Here is a 27,063-nt window from a genome sequence, read left to right as displayed (position 1 = left end):
AGGGCCTCTTCCCGACAACCCTGGCCGTTGGTTGTCAGGGTCTGCGGGCGGGGGGCTTATCGGAATCCGGGAGCCCCCTTTAATAAGGGGGCCCCCGGATACCGGCCCCCCACCCTATGTGAATGAGTATGGGGTACAATGTACCCCTACCCATTCACCTGTAAAATAAAAGTACCCCAAAACACACGAGATAAAATATTTTATTGCACAGCTCCGGGGGTCTTCCGTCTTCGGGGGTCTTGTCCCCCTCTTCGGTTCTTCTGCCGGGCCATCGCGCCTTCTTATAGCTCTTTTGCAGGCGGTGGCCCGGTCTTCTGTCGCCGCCTTCCATTCTTCTGTCGCCGCCTTCCGTTCTTCTGCCGGGCCACCGCGCCTTCTTATAGCTCTTTTGCAGGCGGTGGCCCGGTCTTCTGTCGCCGCTGTCGCCGCCGCCTTCCGTTCTTGACCAACCCATGTGACATATACCATGTGACACCGCCCCATTGTCACTATATAAGTGGCCGCTCAGCGCGGCTCTGGCATTCCGGCCGGAGAGAGCGACGTGTCAACATCTCCTGGAGAAGAACAAGAAGAACAAGAAGAAGAACAAGAACGGAAGGCGGTGGCGACAGTGGCGACAGAAGACCGGGCCACCGCCTGCAAAAGAGCTATAAGAAGGCGCGGTGGCCCGGCAGAAGAACCGAAGAGGGGGACAAGACCCCCGAAGTCGGGAGAAGAGGCCGGCGGCGGGGAGGAAGAAAGCCGGACTCCTCCGCTAGCAAAAGAGCTACAAGAAGATAGCGGAGGAGTCCGGCGAGAAGACCCCCGAAGACGGAAGACCCCCGGAGCTGTGCAATAAAATATTTTATCTCGTGTGTTGTGTTTTTTTTTGGGTACTTTTATTTTACAGGTGAATGGGTAGGGGTACATTGTACCCCATACTCATTCACATAGGGTGGGGGGCCGGTATCCGGGGGCCCCCTTATTAAAGGGGGCTCCCGGATTCCGATAAGCCCCCCGCCCGCAGACCCCGACAACCAACGGCCAGGGTTGTCGGGAAGAGGCCCTTGTCCTCATCAACATGGGGACAAGGTGCTTTGGGGTGGGGGGGCCACGCGGCCCCCCCTTCCCCAAGGCACCCCCCATGTTGAGGGCACGCGGCCTGGTACGGTTCAGGAGGGGGGGCGCGCTCGCTCGCCCCCCTTTCCTGGCCGGCCGGGTAGCGTGCTCGGACAAGGGTCTGTTGTGGACTTTGGGGGGACCCCCACCCCGATTTTTTTCGGCGTTGGGGTTCCCCTTTAAGTCCATTCCAGGCGGCGGAGCCCGCGACGTCTCCGTCGCGGGCCCCGCCTACCTGCACACGCGCTCGAAATGAGCGGACTTCCCTCCGAGCGGGAACAGTTTGCTCATTTCGAAAGTAGCCTACACACGGGCGGACTGTTCGCTCAAACCGAGTTTCAGCGGACAGTTTTTCGGAATTTCCGAAAAACTTTGTTCGTCAAACTGTCCGCTGAAACTGTCCGTTGAAGCCTCACACACGAGCGGACTGTCCGCTGAAACACTGTTCAGCGGACAAAGTTGAGCCAACAGTCCGCCCGTGTGTACGCGGCCTAACTCACAGTAGGGATGAAGGTATTCCAGACACCCAAAAGTGTTAGTTGCTGAAGGTTTGTAAAGAGTATGTAAACCCAACATTTTGTATTTATGATATGTGCCTGCTGTAATATGAAAAACAATCTTGTTCTCTTTGTATTGCTTCCTTTGTGTGTAATCTCTGATGTTTCTGCCAGCCCCTCTGCTTTCCTATTAAAAACTGACTACACTAGCCATGAGAAAACAGTATGGTCAGTTCTTCAGCTGTGCTAAGAACTTAGTGTGCTCTCTTCCAGTGATCAGACTTCTGCTGAGAACCTCCCCAAAAAGCTTGTTTGGCTGTACTTCTCCTGGGGTTCACAGGAGTGCAATTCTTTCTTCACTCCTATGACCCCTTTTCAGCCTGCTTTTGACTGATGTCACAGAGCTGGTCCAGGCTCGGAAAAGATTGCGACCACCACTGAGAGCCTGAGCCAACTGCTCCCACTCCCTCCGAAACCCAGAGCTCCAATGAGCTAGGTAGGTATGAAAAAAACCTAATCAAAAAACAAATCCCATACTTCTTTTAATTTCATGGTTAGAAAATTCACCTGATTTGATTACCCTCAATCAAAAGGAAGGTCAGAAGAGCCTTATATTAAAACATAAATTCTCCAATATGAATAAACATGCTACTAAAACCAACCAGTTAGATCCTTGGTAGGTACAATCAAAAACATTCACATTACTTTCCTCGAAGAACTAAAGTTTAAAACAAATTGATAGGTTTCTACTCGCAATCTTCTAATGTGTTCACTGAGCTGCGCATGTATAGCACAGTGTACAATCCCGGCATCTGCTGGGGGTTGGCATGAATGAATTCCAATGTGCATGCATATGTGGTACATCATCTGGAGCCATCCAATCAGGGTGGCTGAGGATGTAAAACACAGAAGAACCCAGGTAGAGAATGTCCTTGACATGGAGACAGCTCCTGGACGTTACTGTACTGAAGTGGAGGTAATTTTAGTTCCGCTCAAGGTAAAGTAAAGACATGCCACCCATAGTGTAGTATAAACCATTTATTAAACCCACCTTAATAACAGATCTAAAACCACTTACATATTCTTATGCTGTGAGAAAGTACATACACTTCAATACACATTACCAGCAGAATCATCAACCAGTGTAATTACATGACATTGACTTCTTCTGGAGCTCGTAGGGTGTAGAACTATTATTGTAGCTACATATATACCCTTTCTTAATTACCCATATATGTTAACACTTCAAATGATCTATAAATAGTTAGCATTCTAAAATCATACACTACAAGTACAAAATCATGTTAGTCCCAAAACACTCAAATTAATAAGTTAATAAGTAAAATTTTATAAAATAATTGTGTTGTTCTCCTTATATATCTCCCAGACTTCTCTTAATGCTCAAGTTTATACAAAAGCATAAAGAGTCATGAATTAAAAATACATTTTTTTAAATCAGTTTCAGCATTCCAAATGTTTGGTTTCAAGGTGTCCATGCTAAATATCCAAAGAGTTACATTTTTAGGTTCTCTTTTCAAATTGGATACTTACCAGTGTGCTTGGATTCTATTCCCCAAAATGGAACCCTCTAGGGGCTTAATAACCTTGCTGTGAAATCTGAGAAAGCACCCTTTACACACATGCAGTAGGAAACCAGCTGTGAAGCCAAAAGCCCCCAATATTGTTTTTTTTCCTCTTCGGGGGATAGGATACCAAAGCAGTTTCCTTTTTTTTTTTAAAAGGGAGAGATTGCAGCCGCTCAGCGGAGGATTTACCATCCCCGCCATGTCTGCAGATGCCGCTCACGCGGGAAAGCACTTTCCTTTGAAAGGAAATGGGGGGCCATATTTCGCTTATGGCGTCAGACGCCGGCCACACGTGCAGGAAGTGATTTAAGCACAGTGTGTATAGCTACTGCCTGGTGGTGGAGGGACAGAGCAGAGAAGTTGGCTGGATCAGGTTTGGTGACACAGGCATTTCCCTTGGACACATTGTACTGTTACAGGCTAGGATTAATAGCAACTATTGCGCTGTACTATAGCCTAGCAGTGTACATTCTTTTGCTGGTAGTGCCTCTGCTTTGTGCTTTAAAGCTATGAGTGGCAAAGGGACTAAGAACTCCTCTAACGGTTCTAAAGGGTCAGTGTTTACACAACAAACTAAAACCATTTCCAATGTCATCCTCCTCTGAGAGTGATGCGGCCGGTCAGATTGAGCCGTCAGGGGAATCTGTAGTTGCAGTCACGCAAGACACTTCAGCCCCTGAGTATCTCACACGAGAGGTTTTGTCTTCTACCATTGCTGGTTTGGAGAAGAAGATTGATGCTATTTTATCCCTCCATAGTGAGGTCAAACGTAGCAGATCCCCATCTAGTGCTCAAGACCCTCTTTTGGAGGTTCAGGAGCCTGGGGATCAGGTAGATCTTCCCAAAGATTTGGAAGATGCTGGTTTATCCTCTTCTGAGGATCCTAATATATAAGGAGTTACATCACAAGACAGGTTGCTTGTGCACTCTCTTACTAAGTTGGTTCGTTCAAACTTTTTGCTGCCTGCAGCGCAGGCTCTTGATGATCCCACCTCTAATTTGGGATCAGTAAAACCTCCTCCATCTGGGGATGCCTTTCCTATTCATGCATGGCTAAGGAAGCTTATGTATGCTGAATGGGAACATACGGATAAACAATATTAACCTCCTAAGAGAATCTCCACACTTTATCCTATGGAAGAGGACTGCTATAAGAAATGGGGGGTTCCAGCGATTGATGCTGCGATTGCCTCAGTGAATAAGAATCTCACATGTCCTGTGGATAATGCACTAATGTTAAAGGATCCAACAGATAAAAAGTTGGAGCTTCTTTCTAAAAGCCATATGTCTTTAGAAGTTCAGTAGCACAGCCGGTTCTTGCCGCAAGTGGCGTATCCCAGTCCATTAAGGAACAGTTTGAGGAGATGCTTAAAGTTCTGCCTGATGAACAGGCCCAACAATGCGCTGGTTTATCAGACGCACTGTGTTTCACTGTAGATGCTATGAGAGATTCTGTCATTCAAATTTCATGGCTTATGCTTGGACTAGTGCATTCTCGCAGAGTTCTATGCCTGAAAAGTTAGTCAGCCGAAGCACTGTGTAAAAATCTCTTAGCCAGTTTCCCTTTTCATGGTGATCGGCTATTTGGAGATGATTTGGATAAATACCTACAAAAGATCTCTAATGGCAAAAGCTCTCTTTTACCAGTAAAGAATTAATTCAAACATTTCTTCTTTTAAGCGTGCTTCCTCTCCTGTGCCAGGGGCATCAGCCTCTACCGTCAAGTTCAAGGGGAAAACCCCAAGGGCAGCACCAAGGTCAGAAGAGATCTTGGGGCAGAAAACAGAATGCTGAAGCCTCCTTATGAAGGGGCACCCCCGCTCGCTCGGGTGGGGGGGGAAGGCTCCTGCAATTCTCAAAGATCTGGCAGGAACTATGTCAAGACAGATGGGTGGCTTCTGTTGTTTCTCTAGGTTACAAACTAGAGTTTTGAGATTTTCCATCTCCTTGGTTTCTAAGGTCCAAGAACCCAGAGAAAAGGAAGGCTCTCCTTCTAGCGCTGGATCATCTATTATCCCAGTCAGTCATATCAGAGGTTCCCTTAGAGGAACAGGGCACAGGTTTTTATTCAAACCTTTTTACGGTTCCAAAACCAAACGGAGAAGTAACACCTATTTTAGATCTATTCTAGATCTCAAAGATCTGAATCGATCCTTTCACATGGAGTCAATCCGGTCGGTTGTTGCCATCCTCCAAGGAGGGGAGTTTTTGGCGTCTATCGATATCGTCTATCGATATCAAAGATGCATATCTCCACGTGCCAACATTTCCCGCTCACCAGAAATTTCTGCACTTCGAAATAGAAAATCATAATTTTCAGTTTGTGGCCCTGCCATTCGGTTTAGCTACAGCACCACGGGTGTTCTCAAAAATTCTGGCACCTCCTCTAGCTAGATTAAGGGTCAAGGCATAACAGTCCTAGCCTACTTAGACAATCTACTTTGAATAGATCATTCAGTTTCAGGTCTAAACCACAGTCTGGTCACAACTGTAAACTACCTGGAATCTCTAGGCTGCATTCTCAACCTAGAAAAATCCTCCTTAAAACCATCAAGGAGATTACAGTACTTGGGTCTGGTCATAGATACCATACAGAAAAATGTATTTCTACCCCAGACAAGAATCAGTTCCATTATAGAGCTAATTCAACTCATTCAAAGCAAAGAAAGCCTTCCATTCGGTTGTGCATGAGATTGTTGGGAAAAATGGTGGCCTACTTCGAGACCGTTCCTTACATGCAGTTTCATTCAAGATTGCTGCAAAACACAATCCTGTTGGCCTGGAACAAAAAGGTTCAGGCCTTAGATTTTCCAATACGCCTGGTTCCCGACGTGCATCCGAGCCTAAATTGGTGGTTGGTATCCAGCAACCTCCAGCAGGGGAAATCATTTCTACCAGTCTCCTGGAAAGTTGTAACAATGGATACCAGCCTTCTAGGCTGGGGAGCAGTGCTGGAAGAGGATTCTGTCCATGGGAGATGGTTCAAGTTGGAAAGGACCTTGCCTATCAACATTTTGGGGGTTCGGGCAGTTCATCTGGCTCTAAAGCCCTGGACAGTCAGACTGAGGGATTGTCCTGTTAGGAATCAGTCCAACAATGCCACGACTGTGGCTTATATCAATCACCAGGGGGGCACGAGGAGTCGTGCAGCCCAAAAAGAAGTGAATCATGTTCTGACTTGGGCAGAATACAAGTACCTTGCCTATCGGTAATATTCATTCTGGGAATAGAAAATTGGCTGGCGGACTGCTTGAGTCGCCAACAATTATTTCCGGGGGACTGGTCTCTTCACCCCAACATCTTCCTAGCAATATGTCAGAGGTGGGGTACTCTGGACGTGGACCTGTTCATGTCCAGATTCAACAACAAGGTCAACAACTTTGTGTCGAGATCAAGGGATCCACTAGCTTGCAGATGCATATGTCTTCCCATGGGATCAGTTTTCTCTGATCTATGCTTTTCCTCCAGTTCTGCTACTTCTGCATCTTCTTCGCAGGATCAAGCAGGAACAAAAAGAGGTGATTCAGGTGTCCCCAGCGTGGCCCAGAAGATCTTGGTTTGCCGAGATCATAAAGATGGCACTAGGGGTCCCTTGGACTCTGCCAATATGGCCAGACCTTCTCACACAAGGTCCAGTATTCCATCCTACCTTATACACGCTAAATTTAACGGTTTGGCTATTAAGACCCACATTCTAAAGGATCGTGGGTTGTCTCCTTCGGTAGTGTCTACCTTGATTAATGCCAGGAAGCCGGCTTCCAGAATCGTTTACTTTAGAGTCTGGAAGACATATGTTTCCTGGTGTGGATCCAGGGGTTGGCACCCCAGGAAATATGTCATAGGTAGGATCCTTGATTTCCTGCAAATGGGATTAGAAATGAAGCTGGCTTTGAGTACTATCAAGGGCAAGATCTTGGCCTTATCAATATTTTTTCAACAGCCTCTGGCTTATCACTCTTTAGTGTGCAGCTTTGTTCAGGGGGTAACATGGATCAGTTCCCCTATCAAGGCACCTGTAAATCCTTGGGATTTAAACTTGGTCTTATCGGCTTTGCAGAAACAGCCTTTTGAACCTTTATGTGAAATTCCCTTGGTTCCTTTGACTAGAAAGATAGTCTTTCTGGTTGCCATTTTATCTGCTAGAAGAGTATCAGAACTAGCGGCTCTGTCTTGTAAGGAGCCATATTTGATCATACATAAAGATAAAGTGGTGTTACGTCCTCATCCTGAATTCCTACCAAAGGTGGTGACAAGTTATCACTTAAACCAATATATTGTTCTTCCTTCTTTCTCCCCAGAGCCCCGATCTAGGGAAAAGAAGGCACTACATTCCCTTGATGTAGTGAGAGCGGTCAGAGGGTATTTAAAAGTGACCACTCAGGTTTGTAAAACAGATGTTTTATTCGTACTGCCAGATGGTCCAAAAAGAGGACAGGCAGCATCAAAATCCACTATTTCCACGTGGATTTGTCAAGTCATTATTCAGGCTTATGGTTTAAAGAAGAAAATTCCTCCTTTTCATGTTAAAGAACACTCAACCAGGGCGATTAGTGCCTCTTGGGTGGTGCATCATCAGGCCTCTATGGCTCAGATTTGTAAGGCCACAACTTGGTCTTCAGTTCATACATTTACCAGATTTTAGCCAAATCGATGTTAAAGGTCATGAGGATATTGCCTTCAGGCGCAGTGTACTGCAGGCTGCAGTATGAGTCTTCTGGCCTCCTGTTTTTTGTTGTGTCTCCCCCCTTCAGTTGCCATTGCTATGGGACATTCCACATAGTAACTACTATGGCTCTGTGTCCCCTGATGTATGAAAAGAAAACAGGATTTTTAAAACAGCTTACCTGTAAAATCCTTTTCTTTGATATACTTCAGGGGACACAGAGGTCCCTCCCTTCTTGGTATACACTTGTATTGCTTGGCTACAAAACTGAGGATTCCCAGTTGTGGAAGGGGTTATATACGGCAGTACACGTCTTGCCTTAGGGGCGTGCCAGTGTCCATCACCTATCGTGGCCATATAAACCCACATAGTAACTACTATGGCTTTGTGTCCCCTGATGTACATCAAAGAAAAGGATTTTACAGTTAAGCTGTTTTAAAATCCTGTTTTTATGTACTTTGTTGGATATTTAAGCACATTAAGAATTTGTAGGTGGACCATTTTTTTTTAAAGAAAATGTGTGTGACCACACCAAAAACATTTATTTTATTTCTAATGTGATTCATTTTAAACAATTGGGCATCACAGAACAGCACAATCAAGGGAATAATAAAATGATCCTATTCAAAAACTTGCATACCCTTGGTTCTTAATACTATGTATTGCTTCCTTTAGCATCAATGATGGCTTGCAATCTTTTGAAATAGTGAATAAGTCCCTTTATTACTCACGTGGTAAAACTACCAGTTCTGGTTGGCAAAAAGCCTCCACGTTCTGTAAATCCTTTGATTGTCAAACATGAAATACTTGTTTCAGATCTCTCTAAAGTGGCTTAATAATGCGGAGGTCAAGAGATTACGATGGCCATTTCAGAACCTTCACTTTTTGTACTGCAGTCACTGAAGGGTCGACTTGGCCTTTTTTTGGATCACTGTCACATTGTCATGCTGGAAAGTCCAAGTGAGCTCCACATACAGGAGACTGAACAATTCAAAGTTTCCTCCAGCATTTTATGATAATATGTTGCATTCATTTTGCTATCAATTTTTACTTAATTCCCTGTTGTGCTGTAGCTCATCCCCCAATGCAGCAAAGATCCACCTTAATATTTCACTGTAGGGATGGTGTTTTTTCTTGATAAATCTTGTTGACTCCTATCCAAACATAACATATCCAAAACTTCTCATAATGCCTAATTAATTTGAGGCTTCTGTTTGAGTTTTTAGGCTTCTCTGTGTGGGGCATTGTAAGTGGGCTTTTTTTGTGGCATTGGGGCAAACTCTGCCTGGGGTGTGTAAAGAGCACAGCTGAAATAAGGTGGTGGGGAAATTAGTGTGGCCACCTACCAGGAACATGATCCCAATAGCTTAGATCTAGACCAGTCAAATCATTGACCTTTTCTGAGCTGGGTTTTCTTTTTTTAAGAAAGGGGTTTTCTTTTATAGGTTTTTTTATTTTGTAACATTTGTTCCATTGAATAGCTCTGTCCTATTAATTTATTCCCATATCTTGCCTGGAATTGTCTGGATGATTTCTTTGTCTTTACAGGAACTTTACAAGTAATTTTAAGGTGTGTATTGGAGACCATGATGTCGCTGTCAAAGAAAGTTCTGAGATGATTTTCTCTATATTCAAAGTGATTCTGCACCCCAAATTTCTTGCTAACCAGCCAATCAACTATGATATCGCTATTTTGGTGTTGGAAGGGCGCATTGTATTTGGTAAGAAATGTTACTCAAAGATGATCTTAAGATGCTCTTATCAGAATGTATTATATACTCAAAGGATAGTTCTAGACAAATATAATCTCAAGATTCAATGTTACACAACATATATTCTAGCTACCTTGCTGGAAACTGTGCACAGCTCAACACTTTCCCCTTTTCTCCAAAACTGTGGTGATGCTACTCACACACCTGATGGTGACTATACAGTAAAAAATGGCTGCCAGAGTTTTGATTCTTCGGCCAACTCTACCACCTTTTGCCTTCAGCAATTAAAGGACAATTTGATAATTTATGTTCTTTTTTAAGCAATCCCCCAGCCCTAAAGTTGAACTCAAAGCTAAGGGTGCATGCTGGGTCCATGACGTCAGAAGGGGGGTGCCATCAAGGTGACGTAGACAGGTGCCGGCCCCTTACCTATATAAGAAATGTCAAATGGAGGGGCCTGCAGATGGCCTCCGTGTTGGCGAGAGTAAAAAAAAGAAAACATTTTGGGTGCGGCACGATTGACAATGGATCTACATCGGGGGATGCTTTTTTTATTTTTTTATAAAGATTTGTAAAAAATTCTCAGTTTTTATTATTTTTTGACACTTTTTTGGTGAATGGGTAGGGTTACTATGTATCCGATACCCATTCACATGGGGGGGTCTGGGATCTGGGGACCCCCTTGCTAAAGGGGGCTTCCAGATTTCCTTTAAGCCCCCTGCCTACATACCCCCACAACCACCGGCCACATGGGGGATGAGGCCCTTGTCCCCATCAACATGAGGACAAGGGCATGTGGTCTGGCATGGTTCGGGGGTGAGGGTCAGTGCTCCTTTCCTGACCTGCCGGGCTGCATGCTCGAATAAGGGTCTGTTGTGGATTTTAGGGAGTACCCCATGCCGTTTTTTTTCATTTTGGCGTGGTGAAGGGCCTGATATGGACTGGGGGCACCCCACTCTGTTTTTAAAAACATTTTTCTATTACCTGGCAATACCGTCATTCTTTTCTTTACATTTATCCATCAGTGGGAGGCCAGCTGACAGATAATGAGTCATGGTTGTTAAGAACGCGCGTGGCCGGCTTCCCGGCCCGTTGCTTAACAACCAGCTATTCTTCCCACAAAATTCAAATTGGTCAATCGTATTTCGACTGATCCGAATTGAATCATCTTGAAAAGGTGGAATTCGTTCAAAAATTATTAAATGAAACAAATTTTAACCACTTGCCGACCAGCGCATGGTGATGTACGTCAGCAGAATGGCACGGACAGGAAAATGCGCGCCATTTGTTTGGGAGCTACATCGCACAACCACGCAAGTGTCAGTTAAAGCGATGCAGTGCCGAATTGCAAAAAGTTCTCTGGTCTTTGGCCTACAAAATGGTCCGGGGCTTAAAGCGGTTGTAAACCCGCTGATGTGTTTTGTTTTTTTCCCACCTCCAAAGTAAAAGGCATAATGAGCTAGTATGCACCCCATACTAGCTCATTATGAAATACTTACCTTAGAACGAGGCCCCGACATCTGGTAAGATCTACGCCGAGGGAGCTGACATGTTCCCTCGGCATCTCTTCCGGGTATTGCGGCTCCGGCGCTGTGAGTGGCCGGAGCCGCGATATTGTCACTCCCGCGCACACGCGTGGGAGATTTCTTCCCGGCAGGGTCCGGCATCTGCCGGGCTTCCAGCCGAGAAACCCCTGTGCGCATGCGCCGCTGCAGTCAGCGGCGTATTGCGAGGGCAATATCTCCTAAACTGTACAGGTTTAGGAGATATTTTTTTTTTACCTACAGATAAGCCTTATTATAGGCTTTCCTGTAGGTAAAAGTCCCAAAAAGGACTATACAACCACTTTAAGTGGTTAACGAAACCAAACTAAACAAATTCTGAAACCAAACGAAATCTCATAACAAAACTAAATTCGTAACATAACAAATCTATCCGAAACTGAAAAATGTGTTTAGTTACGGATATATTCATTATGTTAAGAATTTTGTCTAGTATATTCTTACTTGAATCTCAGAGGCTTATGTGTATTTCTTCCAGAAATGTGCAGTAATCCAGCATAATATAACTTGTACTTGGTGCAGATGTTCCTGTAATAAAGACTGGGCTCTGCTTCTGTATCTCCCTGTATGGGCGATTGGTCTTGTGTCTTCTGGTGTTTAGGAGATTCTTAGAAGACTCAAGAGGAAAAGATATCACTGGACTGTACTGGCACAGAAAGGAGAACACATACAATATAAAACAAATAAAAAAATGTATTACAAAAAAAAAATATAAAAAAAAATTATACTCTTTGATGATGCAATACACTGGCCTTTCTTTTTACGACCTGTACAAGGTCTATATGTGATTTTATGGATTGTTTTGTAATAAAAATGTATGATTTTTATTTTTTTTTAATATATGCGTGTTTCTTTCTGTACCAGTAAAGTCCAATAAAAGCTTTTCCTCTTGAGTTTGGTATACATTTTTGATGTGCCAGTATAGTGGTTCTATTGAAGTGAAGATTCTTAGATGATAATATAAGGACAGGCTTTAGTTAATTATACTTTCAGGCTTAAAAAGTAAGTTAGGATTTCTTTAATACTTAACCAGGCAAAAAGAGTCTTTGCCCGCAAAGTCAGTGTATCCAGTATCAATCTTTGCTTGTATGTATAACTAACCAACAAATTTTGTTTTTTGGGAAGCCTTGTGGTGAGATATCTGCACTTGAGTTCCCATGTCCTCAATTTTTCTGTATTTGCAGGTGTTAAAATCCAGCCAGCCTGCTTGCCGAGCCCAGATGAGTCTTTTCCAGCAGGCTTTCTATGTGTTGCACTTGGATGGGGACGCACGTCAGAAGGTGAGAGGCTTCTGTTATAGTGAGATGATCAGACTGTTTTTTATGGGCCAGGCGACTATTTAGTGTCCCCACCATTCCTAATCTGAGTTAGCCATGGTCATACTCATTCGCTCTGTAAGACCACTTTGAAGATGATAACTAGGGATGAAGGAAATTAAAAATTAGGAAAACTGGGGAAGAGAACAATTTCCACAGGAAGTGGTTTTATGGATGTAATATGCTTTATATGGTTACGGAGGGTGGGGGGTTAGTGAAGCTTGTTTCAACTATTTGAGACCTGTCCTAATTACAAGGCCCATTATTATTTAGAAAGATAATGTTAGATATTTCATATTTTTCATTATTATTATAAACTCACTGGCTACTTTATTAGGTGCACCTGTTCAGTTGCTTGGTAACACAAATTGCTAATCAGCCAATCACATGGCAGCATCTCAATGCATTTAGTCAAGTCATCTAGATGTGGTGAAGACAACTTGCTCAAGTTCAAGCCGATCATCGGAATGTGGAAGAAAGGGGATTTAAGTGACCTTGAACGTGGCATGGTTGTTGGTGCCAGACAGGCTGGTCTGAGTATTTCAGAAACTGCTGTTCTACTGGGATTCTTACACAACCATCTCTAGGGTTTACAGAGAATGGTCTGAAAAAGAGAAAATATCCAGTAAGTGTCAGTTGTGTTTGCGAAAATGCCTTGTTGATATCAGAGGTGAATGGGCAGACTGGTTGGAGATGATAGACCGGCCAAGGTATGCAGAATACTATCTCTGAACTCACAACACATCGAAGCTTGAAGCAAATGGGCTACAGCAGCAGAAGATCACACTGGGTGCCACTCCTGTCAACTAAGAACAGGAATCTGAGGCTACAATTCGCACAGGCTTACCTAAATTGGACAATAGAAGATTGGAAAACAATTGCCTGGTCTGATGAGTCTTGATTTCAGCTACGTCATTCAGATGGTAGGGTAAGAAGTTAGTGCAAACATGAAAGCATGGATCTATCCAGCCTTGTATCAACGGTTCAGGCTGGTGGTGGTGGGGTAATGGTGTGGGGGATATTTTCTTGGCACACTTTGGGTCCCTTATTACCTATTTAAACGCCACTGCCTACCTGAGTATTGCTGCTGATCATGTCCATCCCTTTATGACTACAGTGTACCCATTTTCTGATGACTTCTGACCTGGGCATTTTATAGATAGGCAACTATCCTCATATTGATTAGTGGTTCCACATTAATCATCACTACAGTAGGGAACAGACACAAAAGATACACTCCACATCTTTCCAAATAACTGTTCTGCTTTATTATGACGCAATTGAAGGTTTTTATACGCATGATTACATTAGGTATCACATTAATATTACAATTGTACGTTTATGCTAACAAGGGGCATAACATAGGCAGACTAATTATAAAATCTAATCATTTCTCGAAAGAATGAAAACATGTAATGAAAACATTATTAGTGCCGTGTGCACAGCTCAAATCATCTCAAATAGTTTTTCTTGAACGTGACAATGAGTTTCACCTTTGGGATGTCGTGAAATGGGAAATTTGCATCATGTATGTGCAGCCGACAAATCTGCAGCAACTGCGTGATGCTATCATGTCAATATGGACCAAAATCTCTGTGGAAACACCTTGTTGAATCTATGCCACAAAGAATTAAGGCAGTTCTCAGGTCAAAAGGGGGTCCAACAGTAGGCGGTACTAGCAAGGTATACCTAATAAAGTGGCAGGTGGCAGGTGAATGTATACTCAAACCACTGAGCCACAGGCACAAGATCAGATCAAATCTCTCTTTAAAGTCCACAAGAAGTTGATAATTAAATCACTTAATCGCAAATGGGATATTCTATCATTAGAATCCTATATAGATAGAGGAATAATACTTTGTGGACTTAGAGAGAGAGTTTCCCCTGCGACTCATTTACATACAGAGAATTTTTTAGACAAATGTAAGAAAGAATGCATTAGGCATGGTTTGGAAATCTTAAAACTTATTGTGGAGGAAGAAAAAAGTCAGGGAGTAACCCTACAGTCACAGATAGTGGAGAGTGGACAGAATTTGGAACATTTAAAGATCATGCTGATTTTGAAAAATTCAAAGACATACTCAAAAAGGAAGTAGATAGGACACAAAAAGCCCTTAAAAATATTAAGCAGAGCAAGTTTAAACGTGACCTAGATGATTGGGCTAGTGGGGAGATTTTACGCCAACGTAGATTTCCGTCTCAGACGGGTACCGACGCCAGTGCCCCATCCTCTGATAGTGAAGAGGAACCTACCAACTCAGTGTCTTTTTTGGACAAAGATTCGCTGGAGTTGGAGGACAATCACCCCACCAAAGGCATTTTAAAGAAGGGCAAAGCAGAAACAGGCGGCGAAGGATCACGCGGCAAAGGAAGAAACAAAAGACAACAGACAGGAAGCGAGATCCAGAAAGGGAACCACACAATAACCCGAAGCCAGAGACAGCACCGTTGGGCACTTCCAAGTCTATAGACTACGGAGCTGGAGATCTTAAAAATTGTTAATTTATCCAGTTTCCAACTTGAGAAGAGACATTTATCACTTCTCAGTAGGGGCCTTTCTTTCTCTCCCTCCGCCAATATGGACCAATTTGAAATCTACAAGGACCTTAACCTGTTCCGTAGAAAGGTCCACTTTAGATCTCTGTACATGGATAAATCTACTAAATCAGATGCTACCCATGAACTCAATATTGATGAACAAGTAGCAATTAATCAATTAGAATCCTTATTATCCTTATTGGAGGAGGGAGAACCCCCCTCCAGCGATGATGAAATGCCTGAGACCCCTGAATGGAGGAGAAAGCCACAATTACGTATTTGTTCCACCAGCATGCCCCAATTCAGAAAGCACAAACGACTTGGCATTTTTCTTGATTTGGTACAGGAAGACCTTGCCAAAGTGGATTGGGAAGTTGATGCCCCAGGCAACCTTCCCCGGGATGAACGTCATGCACTTAAGGAACTTAGAAAGTCTGAACAAGTAGCCATCAAGCCTAGTGACAAGGGAGGAAACATGGTATTATTATCCACAGAGATGTATGAGTCGGAAGCACGTCGACTTTTATCCGACTCTTCTACATATATACGCCTGGACCATAACCCCTTTGGGGAACTAGTCATACTCATCAATGAGAAATTGCTGTGGGCCCTTGAATCCTCCTTTGTCACTAGGAAGGAGTATGACTATCTTAAGGTTATTGACTTTAATGTACCAGTATTTTATATTACACCTAAAATACATAAACAACTAAAAAACCCGCCTGGCAGACCGATTCTGTCTGCCATTAAGGGACCTCTGGAGAAAACTGGCAAGTACATTGATTCCCTCATAAAATAAATGGTTGAAAGTCTCCCCTCATATGTCCGAGACACAGGGGATGTGCTCAATAAGATCTTGGATCTAGATGTCCCCGTAGGGGCCCTCCTCGTGGGGTTGGACGTAGAGTCATTATATACGTCCATCCCCCATGAGTGGGGCATTCTGGCAGTACATCATTTCTTGGAACAACATTTTCCCAATATGGGGGCACAAAATGAATTTATTTTGGAACTTTTGGAGATGGCTCTTAAGCACAATTACTTTATGTTCGCAGACCACTATTATCAGAAATTTAGAGGTATGGCTATGGGAGCCCCGTGGGCACCTTCATATGTCTGTCTCCATCTAGGATGGTGGGAGAAGGACAACGTGTATGCCTCGTCGATGTACCGCAGCCATGTGCATATCTGGCTGCGATACATCGATGATGTTTTCATGGTGTGGACCGGCACCCATTTGGAACTTCTGACATTTATGGAGCAACTTGGGACTAATACACGTAACATTAAATTGACTTATGTGATAGACCCTGTGGTAATTTCCTTTCTTGATCTATCCATTAGAATTGAAGAAAGTAAATCGGTCACCCAAACTTTCCGCAAACAGACTGCGGCTAATACTATGCTCCTTGCCAATAGCCATCACCCACGTTCCTTGATTAAAGGGATTCCAATAGGCCAGTTGCTCCGAATTCAAAGGAACTGCTCTTCACAGGAAGACTATCACCGTGAATCGGAATGGCTATACCAGCGATTCTGTGAACGGGGATACTCCCATCGCACTTTAAAAAGAGCTAAAATGATCGCCAGCAAGAGATCTAGAGCTGACCTCTTGGGGACAACTAAGATTAGGAAAAGCAAGTCTAATGAACTAGTACAATTCATTACCCCCTTCGGGACCCAATGGCCTAAGGTACATGCCACCTTGACCAATCATTGGCACATCCTTACTAGATCTGACATCCTGAAAACTATAGTGACAGCCAAACAAGCTAGAAACCTTAAAGATGATCTAGTTGAGTCTAGAAACTGTCTCACGGAAATGCTAAGGATAAAGGGCATGTTCCCCTGTGGACATTGCGGTATATGTAAATTTTCATTAATTGTAGCACTACAGGGGTGCTCTACATTTTGGAGTGCCCCTGTCTTAAATCTTATGTTGGAAAAACCAAACGCCAACTGAGGATACGATTTGCGTAGCACTTAAAAAGTATCCGTCTGAAAGAGGAAACTCCTATAGCACAACACTTCATTTTGCCCTTAACATATCCCAACACAGGGGGGATTTCAATACCATTTTATTGAGACATGAAAAGAGATTGATCTTCAGGCTCCAAACTCTGCAGCCACTAGACCTTAATGCAGAGCTGAGCCTGAAGGTCTTTCTGGAAGCATAAGTATGAGAATCTGTACTCTTTGTATCTTGCATAGCCCCACAGTTATGAACACCTGTGTTGGTATGACATAAGATTTATAATATCTGGCAATATACTTTATTTCCTGTAGAACTTAAAGCGGAGGTCAACCCTAAAGTGGACCTTCCGCTCATTGGAATCCTCACCCCCTCCGGCGCCACAATTGGTACCTTTCAGGGGGAGAGGGGTGCAGGTACCTGTACAGTACAGGTATCTGCACCCACTTCCTGGATAGCTCTCTGCGGAAAGGGGCGTAGATTACGCCCCTTTCCGAAAGTCCCCCGCTGCCCGCTGGGAAACACACAGATCCCAGAGGCAGAGGGTCCATCCTCATTGCGCAGCGCGACTCGCGCATGCGCAGTAGGGAATCGGGAAATGAAGCCGAAAGGCTCCACTTCCTGATTCCCATACCTAAGATGGCGGCGGCAGCACCCGAGAGACGATCGAGAGATCAGCTTCGGGTGCCGACATCGCGGGCGCGCTGGACAGGTAAGTGTCACTATTTTAAAAGTCAGCAGCTGCAGTATTTGTAGCTGCTGACTTTTAAAAAAAAAAAAAAACGCGCACTCCCGGCGGACTCCCGCTTTAATCCAGATACTTTCAGTGTATCTATTTGTCTATTTTAACCTTCTATTTTTGACCTCTGGTGGCCTAATATATAATGTTGTATGATTATATATGAGTATAGATCTATCAGTTTGCATCCACTATTAGCTTAATTACAAATTTTGGCTGCAGTATTTTTATCCATCCACAAGATGGCGCAGAATCAAAAATTCACTGTTACAGGGGCACTTTTATGATTGGTTATTTGACCCTATATTAAGTGACAATTGCCCCTCTGTACCTTGTCCAGTTGAAGTGCCATTTGAGGGCATGAAACGCATTGACCTAGCGTGGTCTAAGGCTGCTGTCACCCCCTCCTGTGCGCCCCCCGCATGATCCCCCATCTTTACGGCCATTTTGGGCATTTGCATAGAGACTTTCTGTTCGATCCTCACTAGATCGGTGCATTCTCTACTCAGAGCTCCCTCTGCTGGATACTAATGGAGACTTGCTCTTTTTGAGTTCACCTGTGACCTGAATAGACTCATGTGTGATCCATGAGATCCATGCTGCATAACTTTTTTGTGACCGGCAACTGCTCCGCTCCACTAGGAATCCACTCGTTTGTCTCTAGATGGTGACTGAGCTGATAGCGGTATCCTTCCGCCAGGACCTCCATTGAAGTCATACCAGTGAGCGTTGTATATTCGATCAAGAAGAGCGTGACACCAGCGGCACACACTGGGTCTCTGGTATCCTATATAACTGCACCACCAGATGATGGACGATACTTGCACTTTCAGGTAAATTTGTTACAGCTATGGACATATACTTGATCATTTGGATCCCTGATTTTATATATTACATGCCACTATTTGTGGAACTTATTCCTAATTGCACGTCCACTGAACCTGATACGGATTACAAAAAGGACCTTTTTGGATACCAGTAAGCGCTGTATATTCAACCAAGTGGCACACACTGGGTCTCTGTTATGCCATATGACTGCACCACCAGATGACGGATGATACTTGCACATTCAGGTAAATTTGTTACAGCTGTGGACATATATCTGATCTTTTGGATCCCTGACTTTATATATTATATGCCATAATCTGTGGAACTTATTCCTGACTGCACATTCATTGAGCCTGATAAAGGACATTTTTGGATAGAACTGTGTGCATTTTTTGCCTGGCCCACATTCATCTATTATCAGCTTCAGCTAGGTCTATATGGAATACGGGAGGAAACATAGGAGGGGATCTTTAATAGCAGTGTTTAGCATTGTTTTTATACCACATGTCTTGTTTTTTTGTTTTTCTGTTTTGATCCTTTTTTATACATTTTTCCACAGCCATTTATTTCACCTGTGTATATTTGGTATTGTCATAGAAAGGACCCCACAGGTTTTGATGGGCGATTCACCTGTGGAATCTCTCTTTATTGGTTAAGATGTTTGCGTGAATTCTCTAATAAAGTTTACCATTTTTTCATTTATTATATTCTTGAGCTTTCTTGTCCTGATGTGAGCATTTGTAAGTCCGCTATGGTCTCACATCCTCCCTCATTGTTTGAGTGTATATCTTAACTGGGTGTTGTCTTGCTTAGGAAAGGTATTCTTTTTTAGTTGCACATAAAAAGAAATGCAGTGGCAAGTATTACTGACGTGACTTTGCTAATCAACAAAGTCATGCAGTCACCATGTCAGTGCTAATATGGTGATTGCATGGCTAAGTCGATAAACCATGTAATGTTTTTTTTTTTATTTCAGGCTTATTTCACCTAAGGCCGCGTACACACGCGGGGACTGTTCGCCCAACTTTGTCCGCTGAACAGTGTTTCAGCGGACAGTCCGCTCGTGTGTGGGCTTCAGTGGACAGTTTCAGCGGACAGTCTGACGAACAAAGTTTTTCGGAATTTCCGTAAAACTGTCCGCTGAAACTTGGTTTGAGCGGACAGTCCGCTCGTGTGTAGGCTTGTTCGTCAAACTAAGTTCCGCGCATACTCAGAAAGGATTTACACGCCGAAGGTTGCATTGCAGTGTATAGGACGTCGTTTTCTAGTCCCGTCGTACGTGCCGTTCACGTCATCGCGCACGGTTTCAGCGGACTGTTCGTTCATCGTGTGTGGTCAAGTCCGTTCATGCTAATTTTGAGCGGACTGTTTGTCAAACTGTTTGACGAACAAGGTTGGGCGAACAGTCCGCGCGTGTGTACGCGGCCTAAGAGATCTGCATAGTTTTGAGGCTAAGTTCAATGAAATCTCAGTGAGCTTGGTAACTTGAATTGGTCATTTTGTTAGCGAGATCACTGTTCTCATCCTGACCTAGCACTACACAATAAATAGGCAAAAAAAATGTATCTCATCTGGTAAATTGACCCTGTATACTAACGGTCAACCTAGGTTGCTGGTGTTGTTGGTGCTGCAAGTGATTGATTGTATCAAGCCCACACATTTCTAGACTACAGGTCTTGAGTAAAATGTGTGATAGGGGAAAGCTGAGGGTGCTTGTTGTATAGACCACTCAGCTACATCAGTGGTTGTTAGCCCTTGTACACACGATCGGACATTCCGACAACAAAATCCATCGGATTTTTTCCGACGGATTTTGTTCGAAACTGGTGTTGCATACACACGGTCGGACAAAGTTGTCGGAAAATGCGATCGTTCGGAACGTGATGACGTTATTTAGTTACGATGGGACTACGTTCAGCCTAGTAGCCAATAGCTTTGGTCTAGGAATTTGATCTGAGCATGCGTGGCACTTTGTCCAATCGGAATTCTCTACAAACGTTCGGACAAAGTCCAATCGGATCATGTTGTCGGAAATTTTTTATATCCAGCTCTCAAAATTTGTTGGTCAGACATTCGGACGGAAAAAGTCAGATGAAGCCCACACACGATCCGATCGGACATTTTCCATCGGAATGTCCGACCGTGTGTACAAGGGTTAAGAGCTCTTCCTTTGCTGTGCTGAACTGTAGGAAACTAGCGGCACTTTACCGATAATGCCCGCACAGCCCCAGTGTGAAAGGAGTCTAAATATAAGGACACTTACAGTACCTGTCCAGGTATCCAGCGCTGTCCTCACCCAAACCAGTTCTTCACAGGTCTTTGGGTTATTGACATTCCCGGCACAAACATTTTTTATTTTTTTTACCCCAAAAATACTCTGTGTCCAAAGGTGTTAGAGGAGGGGGAGGAGGCAGAAAAGTTGAACTTCCCTTTTTTGGGTGAAGTTCTGTTTTAACCACTTCAGCTTCAGAAAAGTTTTACCTCCTTCATGACCAAGACATTTTTTGTTATTCGGCACTATGCTACTGTAACTGACAATTGTGTGGTCATGCAATGCTGTACCCAAACAAAATTTATATAATTTTTTTCACACGAATAGAGCTTTCTTTTGGTGGTATTTGATCTCTGGGTTTTTTATTATAAAAACAAAAAAAGACTGACAATTTTGAAAAAAATATATATTTTTTTTACTTTCTGCTATAAAACATTGCCCATAAAAAATCAATCAAAAAATCTATTCTCTTAATACTTTGTGGTCAAAATTTATTCTGGCACATGTCTTTGGTAGAAAAAAAAAATCTCAATAAGTATATATTGATTGGTTTGTGTAAAAGTTGCAGCGTCTATAAACTATTATATATACAGTTAGGTCAATATATATTTGGACACAGGCACAATTTTCACACTTTTGGCTCTGTATGCCAACAGAATAAAATTAAAACAAAACAATCCAAAAGAATTTAAAGTGCAGACTTTCAGCTTTAATTCCAGGGGTTGAACATAAATATAAGTACAAATTTTAGGAACTGCAACCATTTTTATACACAGTCCTCCCATTTTCAGGGGTCAAATGTAATTGGACAAATGAATATAATCATAAAAAAAGTTAGTTAATTTTTTAATATTTTGTTAAGAATCGTTTATTAGCAATGACTGCCTGAAGTCTGGAACCTATGCAGATTACCAAAGACTGTTTCCTCCTTTCTGATGCTTTACCAGGCTATAACTGCAGCTGTTTTCAGTTGTTCTTTGCTTGTGGATCTTTCTGCCTTTAATTTTGCTTTCAGCAAGTGAAATGCATGATTAGTTGGATGGAGATCAGGTGATTCACTCGACCCTTGCAGAATATTCCAGTGCAGTGCTTTTTGGATCATTGTCCATCAGTACTGTGAAGTGTCGCTCAATCAACTTTGCTGCATTTGACTAAATCTAGGCTGACAGTATATCTCCAAACACTGCAGAATGCATCTGGCTGCTTCTGTCTTCTGTCACACCATCAATAAACACCAATGACCCAGTGCCATTGGAAGCCATGTATGCCCATGCCATCACTGCCTCCACCATGTGTTACAGATGACGTTGTGCTTTTGGATCATGACCTGTTCCAAGCCTTCTCCACATTTTTCTTCCCATCATTCTGGTACAGATTAATCTTAGTTTTATCCGTTCAAAGAATACTTTTCTAGAAATAGTCTGTCTTTTTTTAGATGACTTTGGCAAAGTCTAATCTGGCTTTTCTATTCTTCAAGCTTATGAATAGTTTGCACTTTGTGGTGAATCCTCTGTATTTGCTCTTGTGAAGTCTTCTCTTGATTGTAGACTTCGACAATGATATGTCCACCTCCTGGAGAGTGTCATTCACTTGTCCGGATGTTGTGAATGGGTTTTTCTTTACCATAGAGAGGATCCTGTGATCATCCACCACTCTTTTCTTCTGTTTAGGCCTTTTTATGTTGCTGAGCTCACCATTGCGTTCTTTCCTCAGAATGTACCAAACTGTTGATTTGGCCACATCTAATGTTGCTGCTGTGTCTCTGATGGATGTGTTTAGTTTTTGAAGCCTTACAATGGCCTGTTTCATTTGCATGGACAGCTGCTTTGATGTAGGTTCACAGCAATAGATTCCAAATGCAAATTCCACAGTTAGAATCAACTCAAGACCTTTTACCTGCTTAATTTATGAAGAATTAACAAAGGATTTGATTTAATTGTCCAATTACTTTTGGTCCCTTGAAAAAAGGGGAATGGCTATACTTAAGAGCTGTAATTCCTAAACCCTTCCTCTGATTTGGATATGTACATACCCTCAAATTAAACTCGAGAGTGTGTACTTTCAGCCAATATCCATTATATAACTATAGCTTGAATATGTTTTGATAAATACCTGAAAAAATTAAATGTGCCAATATACTGTATATGGACCTAACTGTGTACTGTAATTTTTCTTTTTATATTAGTAATGGTGGCGATCAGCGACTTCTAACAGGACTGTAATAGTATGGCAGACAATCTGACACTAACTGATGCTGAGGGGAACCATCTAACTGCCACTGACATCACCAGTGACATTATTTCAGTGCTAATAATATGCAGTCACTGTATTGGTGACACCTGGGCAGGAAGGGGTTTACATCTAGGGTGATCCAAGGGTTAAATATGTCCCTAACAAGTGTTTATGTATGAACTGTGTGTTGATTTTACTAGGAATATCGTTTTTTTTCTTCCCTGCTTAGCAGTGAACAAACAACAAGATCCCCTGTCACTGAACACAGCTCTGTGTTGTTAACATTCACAGAGCTGTGTTCGGGGAAGCTCAGAGCCAATCAGCGGGTACCAATAGTCAATCATTGACTGGGACCCAGTGATCAGCATGTACTCTGATGCATCATCTGCTGGGCAGGTAGGCGCATGCGTGCCTCCTACCCAGAAATGCAGAATTGCATATATACGTGATTCTGCACAGCCGGCCCACGCTGTAGCAGTAAAGCTACAGTGCGCAGTTGGGAAGGAGTTAAATGCTGTAACAGAACAACTAGACACCGTAAGGTGAGGTGGGCCAGAAGAAACCAAAAAGCCCTCTACTTAATTAGTGAGCAATAACCACTATTTCTATCCCCCTGACGGTTAGTGTTTGCCTCTTAGTAGAACCGCTGGCATTCGCTAAAGCAACATGCACTTTAATAAGTATCCTCCTATTTTATGCAAGCCATAGTTCTCAAATTGAAGTCAGCTGGACCCTATACCTTGTCATTATGGAAACAGTCAGTCAATGCTGGATACCCCTCTATAAAGCAACATACTTAACCCACGGCTGCCCCAAGAAATATGGACAGACAGACTTGGATTGTACTGTTGACGATCAGACCTTAGTAGATCAATCTAGTTAAACTTCCTGAAGATATACATGGTTTTACATGGAGCTGGGATATATACCTAGGATAGGTGAGCAGTTGGGTAGGCCCCTACAGATATTGTACCAATATTTTAATCTCATTACTCTTATAGTATCCAGTTCTGATAGCTAGAAGGGTAAGAAGGTCCTCCAAAATGCAATATTTCATATCATTATCCTGTCGACTATAACCTGAGCAGTATGTGTTTAGAGCTTAGTGATATTTGGTTAATTATGAGTAAGTTATGAGTTGTATCTTGTTAGGCACATAGTTATATGCACCAGTTAGCCAGGGTGTGCCCCAATGGCTCTGTTTTGTATCTATAACTCATAAACTTTTCAATAAAAAGAATTAAAAAAAACATTTATGAGAAAAACAGTAGAGACTTCTAAAAAAATAAGCCATTTGTTTGTCTCACTTCCATCACAGATACAAAAAATAAGAGGCTTTTCCCTCCTTTTAAGACAGTGGTTGGAGCCATGTAAACCATTCCTTTATGCCAGGGGTGTCCAAACTTTTTTCAAAGTGGGCCGGATTTGATGAAGTGAACATGCCTGAGGGCCGACCATTTTGCCTGACATTCTTTGAACCATTGAAAATTCGGTCTAAGTGTGTCCATCCGAGCACTAATACACTGCCCAACAAGAATTCTCTTGCCTTTGTCGCACTCGTTCCCGACACACAGACGAATGCTCTGCACTTTAGGGGGCACCGTTAATTCTTAATGGTACCCCACACATTGGAAAATGTAGGGTGCTTTTGGTGCAGTGCAATAAAAAAAAAAAAAGCTCGGGAACTTCTTTCCCAGCATTTTTGTGAGTAGGGAAGTCCATTGAAATTAATGGGCTGCCCTACACACAGTACACAGCCACACAGATGTTGCATTTACGGGCTTAAAACAGGTGGTGAGGAGGCAACATAATGCCTCTTTACCGCCATTCAAATGCCTCTGAAAAGAGATCTGTGCATGGGTTGCTTTTCAGAGGAGCAGCAGTCCTGGCTAATATCCCACACAAGCCCTACAAAAGCAGTTTTGATGGTATAAGAAGGGGGGGAGGGGGGTCCGGATTAAAAGTAACATACACACAGACACAAGCACACAAATGCAGGCACACATACAGACAAATGCACGCCGCACACACATACAGACATATATGCACACACATACACACACACATACAGACATACATACACATACTTACAGACACATACAGAAATACATACAGACACACATGCACACACATACAGACATACAGACACATGTGCACACACACGTACATACAGACATATATACAGACACACACAGACATACATACATAAATGCACACACATACAGACATACATACAGACACATGTGCACACACACACATACATACAGACACATGTGCACACACACACATACATACAGACACATGTGCACACACACACATACATACAGACACATGTGCACACACACACATACATACAGACACATGTGCACACACACATACATACAGACACATGTGCAGACATACATACAGACACATGTGCGCACACACATACAGACACATGTGCACATACACACACACATACAGACATACATGCACACAAATACAGACACATGCATACACATACATACACACACATGAATAAAGGCCTTTTTAACACTAATCTAGCTTGTAGTACAGTACCTTTGCAGCTTCCTCATTCAGCCAGGTACTGCACTGTAGGGGGAAGCAGAGAGCACAGCACAATCCTCTGCACTTTACTTTCACTTTTGAAGCTCACGGAGCTTCTCACAGTGCCGGGGATCGGCTGATCTGACAGCCCTGATCCCGCAGCACAATAAATTGAGAAAGACCAGGCGGGCCGTTCAAAACCGGACCGCGGGCCGCAATTGGCCCCCGGGCCGGACTTTGGACATGCCTGCTTTATGCCCATGTGGCCAAAGGTACACTATATTGTCAAAAGTATTTGGACACCAGCCTTTACACGCTCATGAACTTTAATGGCACCCCAGTCTTAGTCCATAGGGTTCAATATTGAGTTGCCCCCCCTTTGCAGCTTTATGGACTTTGCTTTGTGCACTAGTGTGCATTCATGTTGGAACCGGAAGGGGCCATCCCCAAAAATGTTCCCACAAATTTGGGAGCATGAAATTGTCCACAATGTCTCTGTATGCTGACACCTTAAGTGTTCCCTTCACTGGAACTAAGGGGATAAGCCCAACCCCTAAAAAACAACCCCACACCAAAATCCACCCTCCACCAAATGATTAAGACCACTGCACAAAGCAAAGTCCATAAAGACTTGCATGATAAATGAGCGAGTTTGGGGTGGAGGAACTTGAACTGGCTTGCAGTCAGGGCTGGGCTCAGCCCTTCCCTCTCTGAGCTGGCTGTTCAGCTGTCGGCTAATTGCCAGCTCCTATCTCTCCACAGTTACTCAGCTGTTGATGATATCCTGCTGGTCAGTCCTGCCTACTTAAAGAGGAAGTAAACCCTGATGGGTTTACTTCCTCTTTGATTCCCTGCAAAGGTAAAGCATAATGGACTACTATGCATCGCATAGTAGTCCATTATGTGTCACTTACCTGACACAGGAGCCAGCAAAGTCACCGCTGTCCCCTGTAGTCCGGAGCATCCATCTTCTCAGTGGGTCTTGCTGCCCCGCGCTGTCATTCAACAAAGCCGCGATGACGTCACTCCCGCACATGCGCACGGGAGCCGCCACTCGCAGCATACCGTCGTTGACAGCGGTGCGCTCAGTGTACCTGCGCGCCGCTGTCTACGGCACATGCACCGTAGACAGCGGTGCCTATCTTTCGGAAAATATCTCCTAAACCGTGTAGGTTTAGGAGATATTTCTTGGACCTACAGGTAAGCCTTAATCTAGGCTTACCTGTAGGTCAAAGTGGTTTGTAAGGGTTTACAACCACTTTAAGCCATCCAGTCTGAAGGAGCTCTGCCTTCGCCTTAGTCAACACCACAGAGATGCTCTCCTGCATTCCTGTTAAAAGACTTGATTGGCTGACATCCCTTCTGGCTCCAGATCCTGCTTGCTGTTTTTCTACGCTCATCTCTGGCTCTCTAACGTGTGGCTTGTCTGTCTGTCCCTTCTGGTTTCTGAACTCTGGCTATGTTTTGACTACATTTGTTCTATTTATTTTTATTATTAAAC

The 27,063-nt window shown here is 43.4% G+C and overlaps 1 protein-coding gene across 1 annotated transcript in view; it reads left to right on the top strand.

Annotated features, from left to right (window-relative positions):
* The window catches only part of LOC143926238 (ovochymase-2-like), a 192,323-nt gene that overhangs the window by 5,606 nt on the left and 159,654 nt on the right, over positions 1-27,063 (top strand). The window contains exons 4-5 of the mRNA XM_077450229.1: positions 9,393-9,565; positions 12,303-12,398. Coding sequence (XP_077306355.1) covers positions 9,393-9,565; positions 12,303-12,398 — 269 coding nt within the window. The remainder of the gene's footprint in view (positions 1-9,392; positions 9,566-12,302; positions 12,399-27,063) is intronic.

The sequence above is a fragment of the Lithobates pipiens genome, unplaced genomic scaffold (assembly GCF_037356315.1).
Source record: "Lithobates pipiens isolate NorthernLeopardFrog02 unplaced genomic scaffold, aLitPip1_a1.2 Scaffold_10, whole genome shotgun sequence".
Taxonomy (NCBI): domain Eukaryota; kingdom Metazoa; phylum Chordata; class Amphibia; order Anura; family Ranidae; genus Lithobates; species Lithobates pipiens.
The sequence above is the reverse complement of the archived record's forward strand: the minus strand, read 5'-3'. Positions and strand labels throughout refer to the sequence as shown.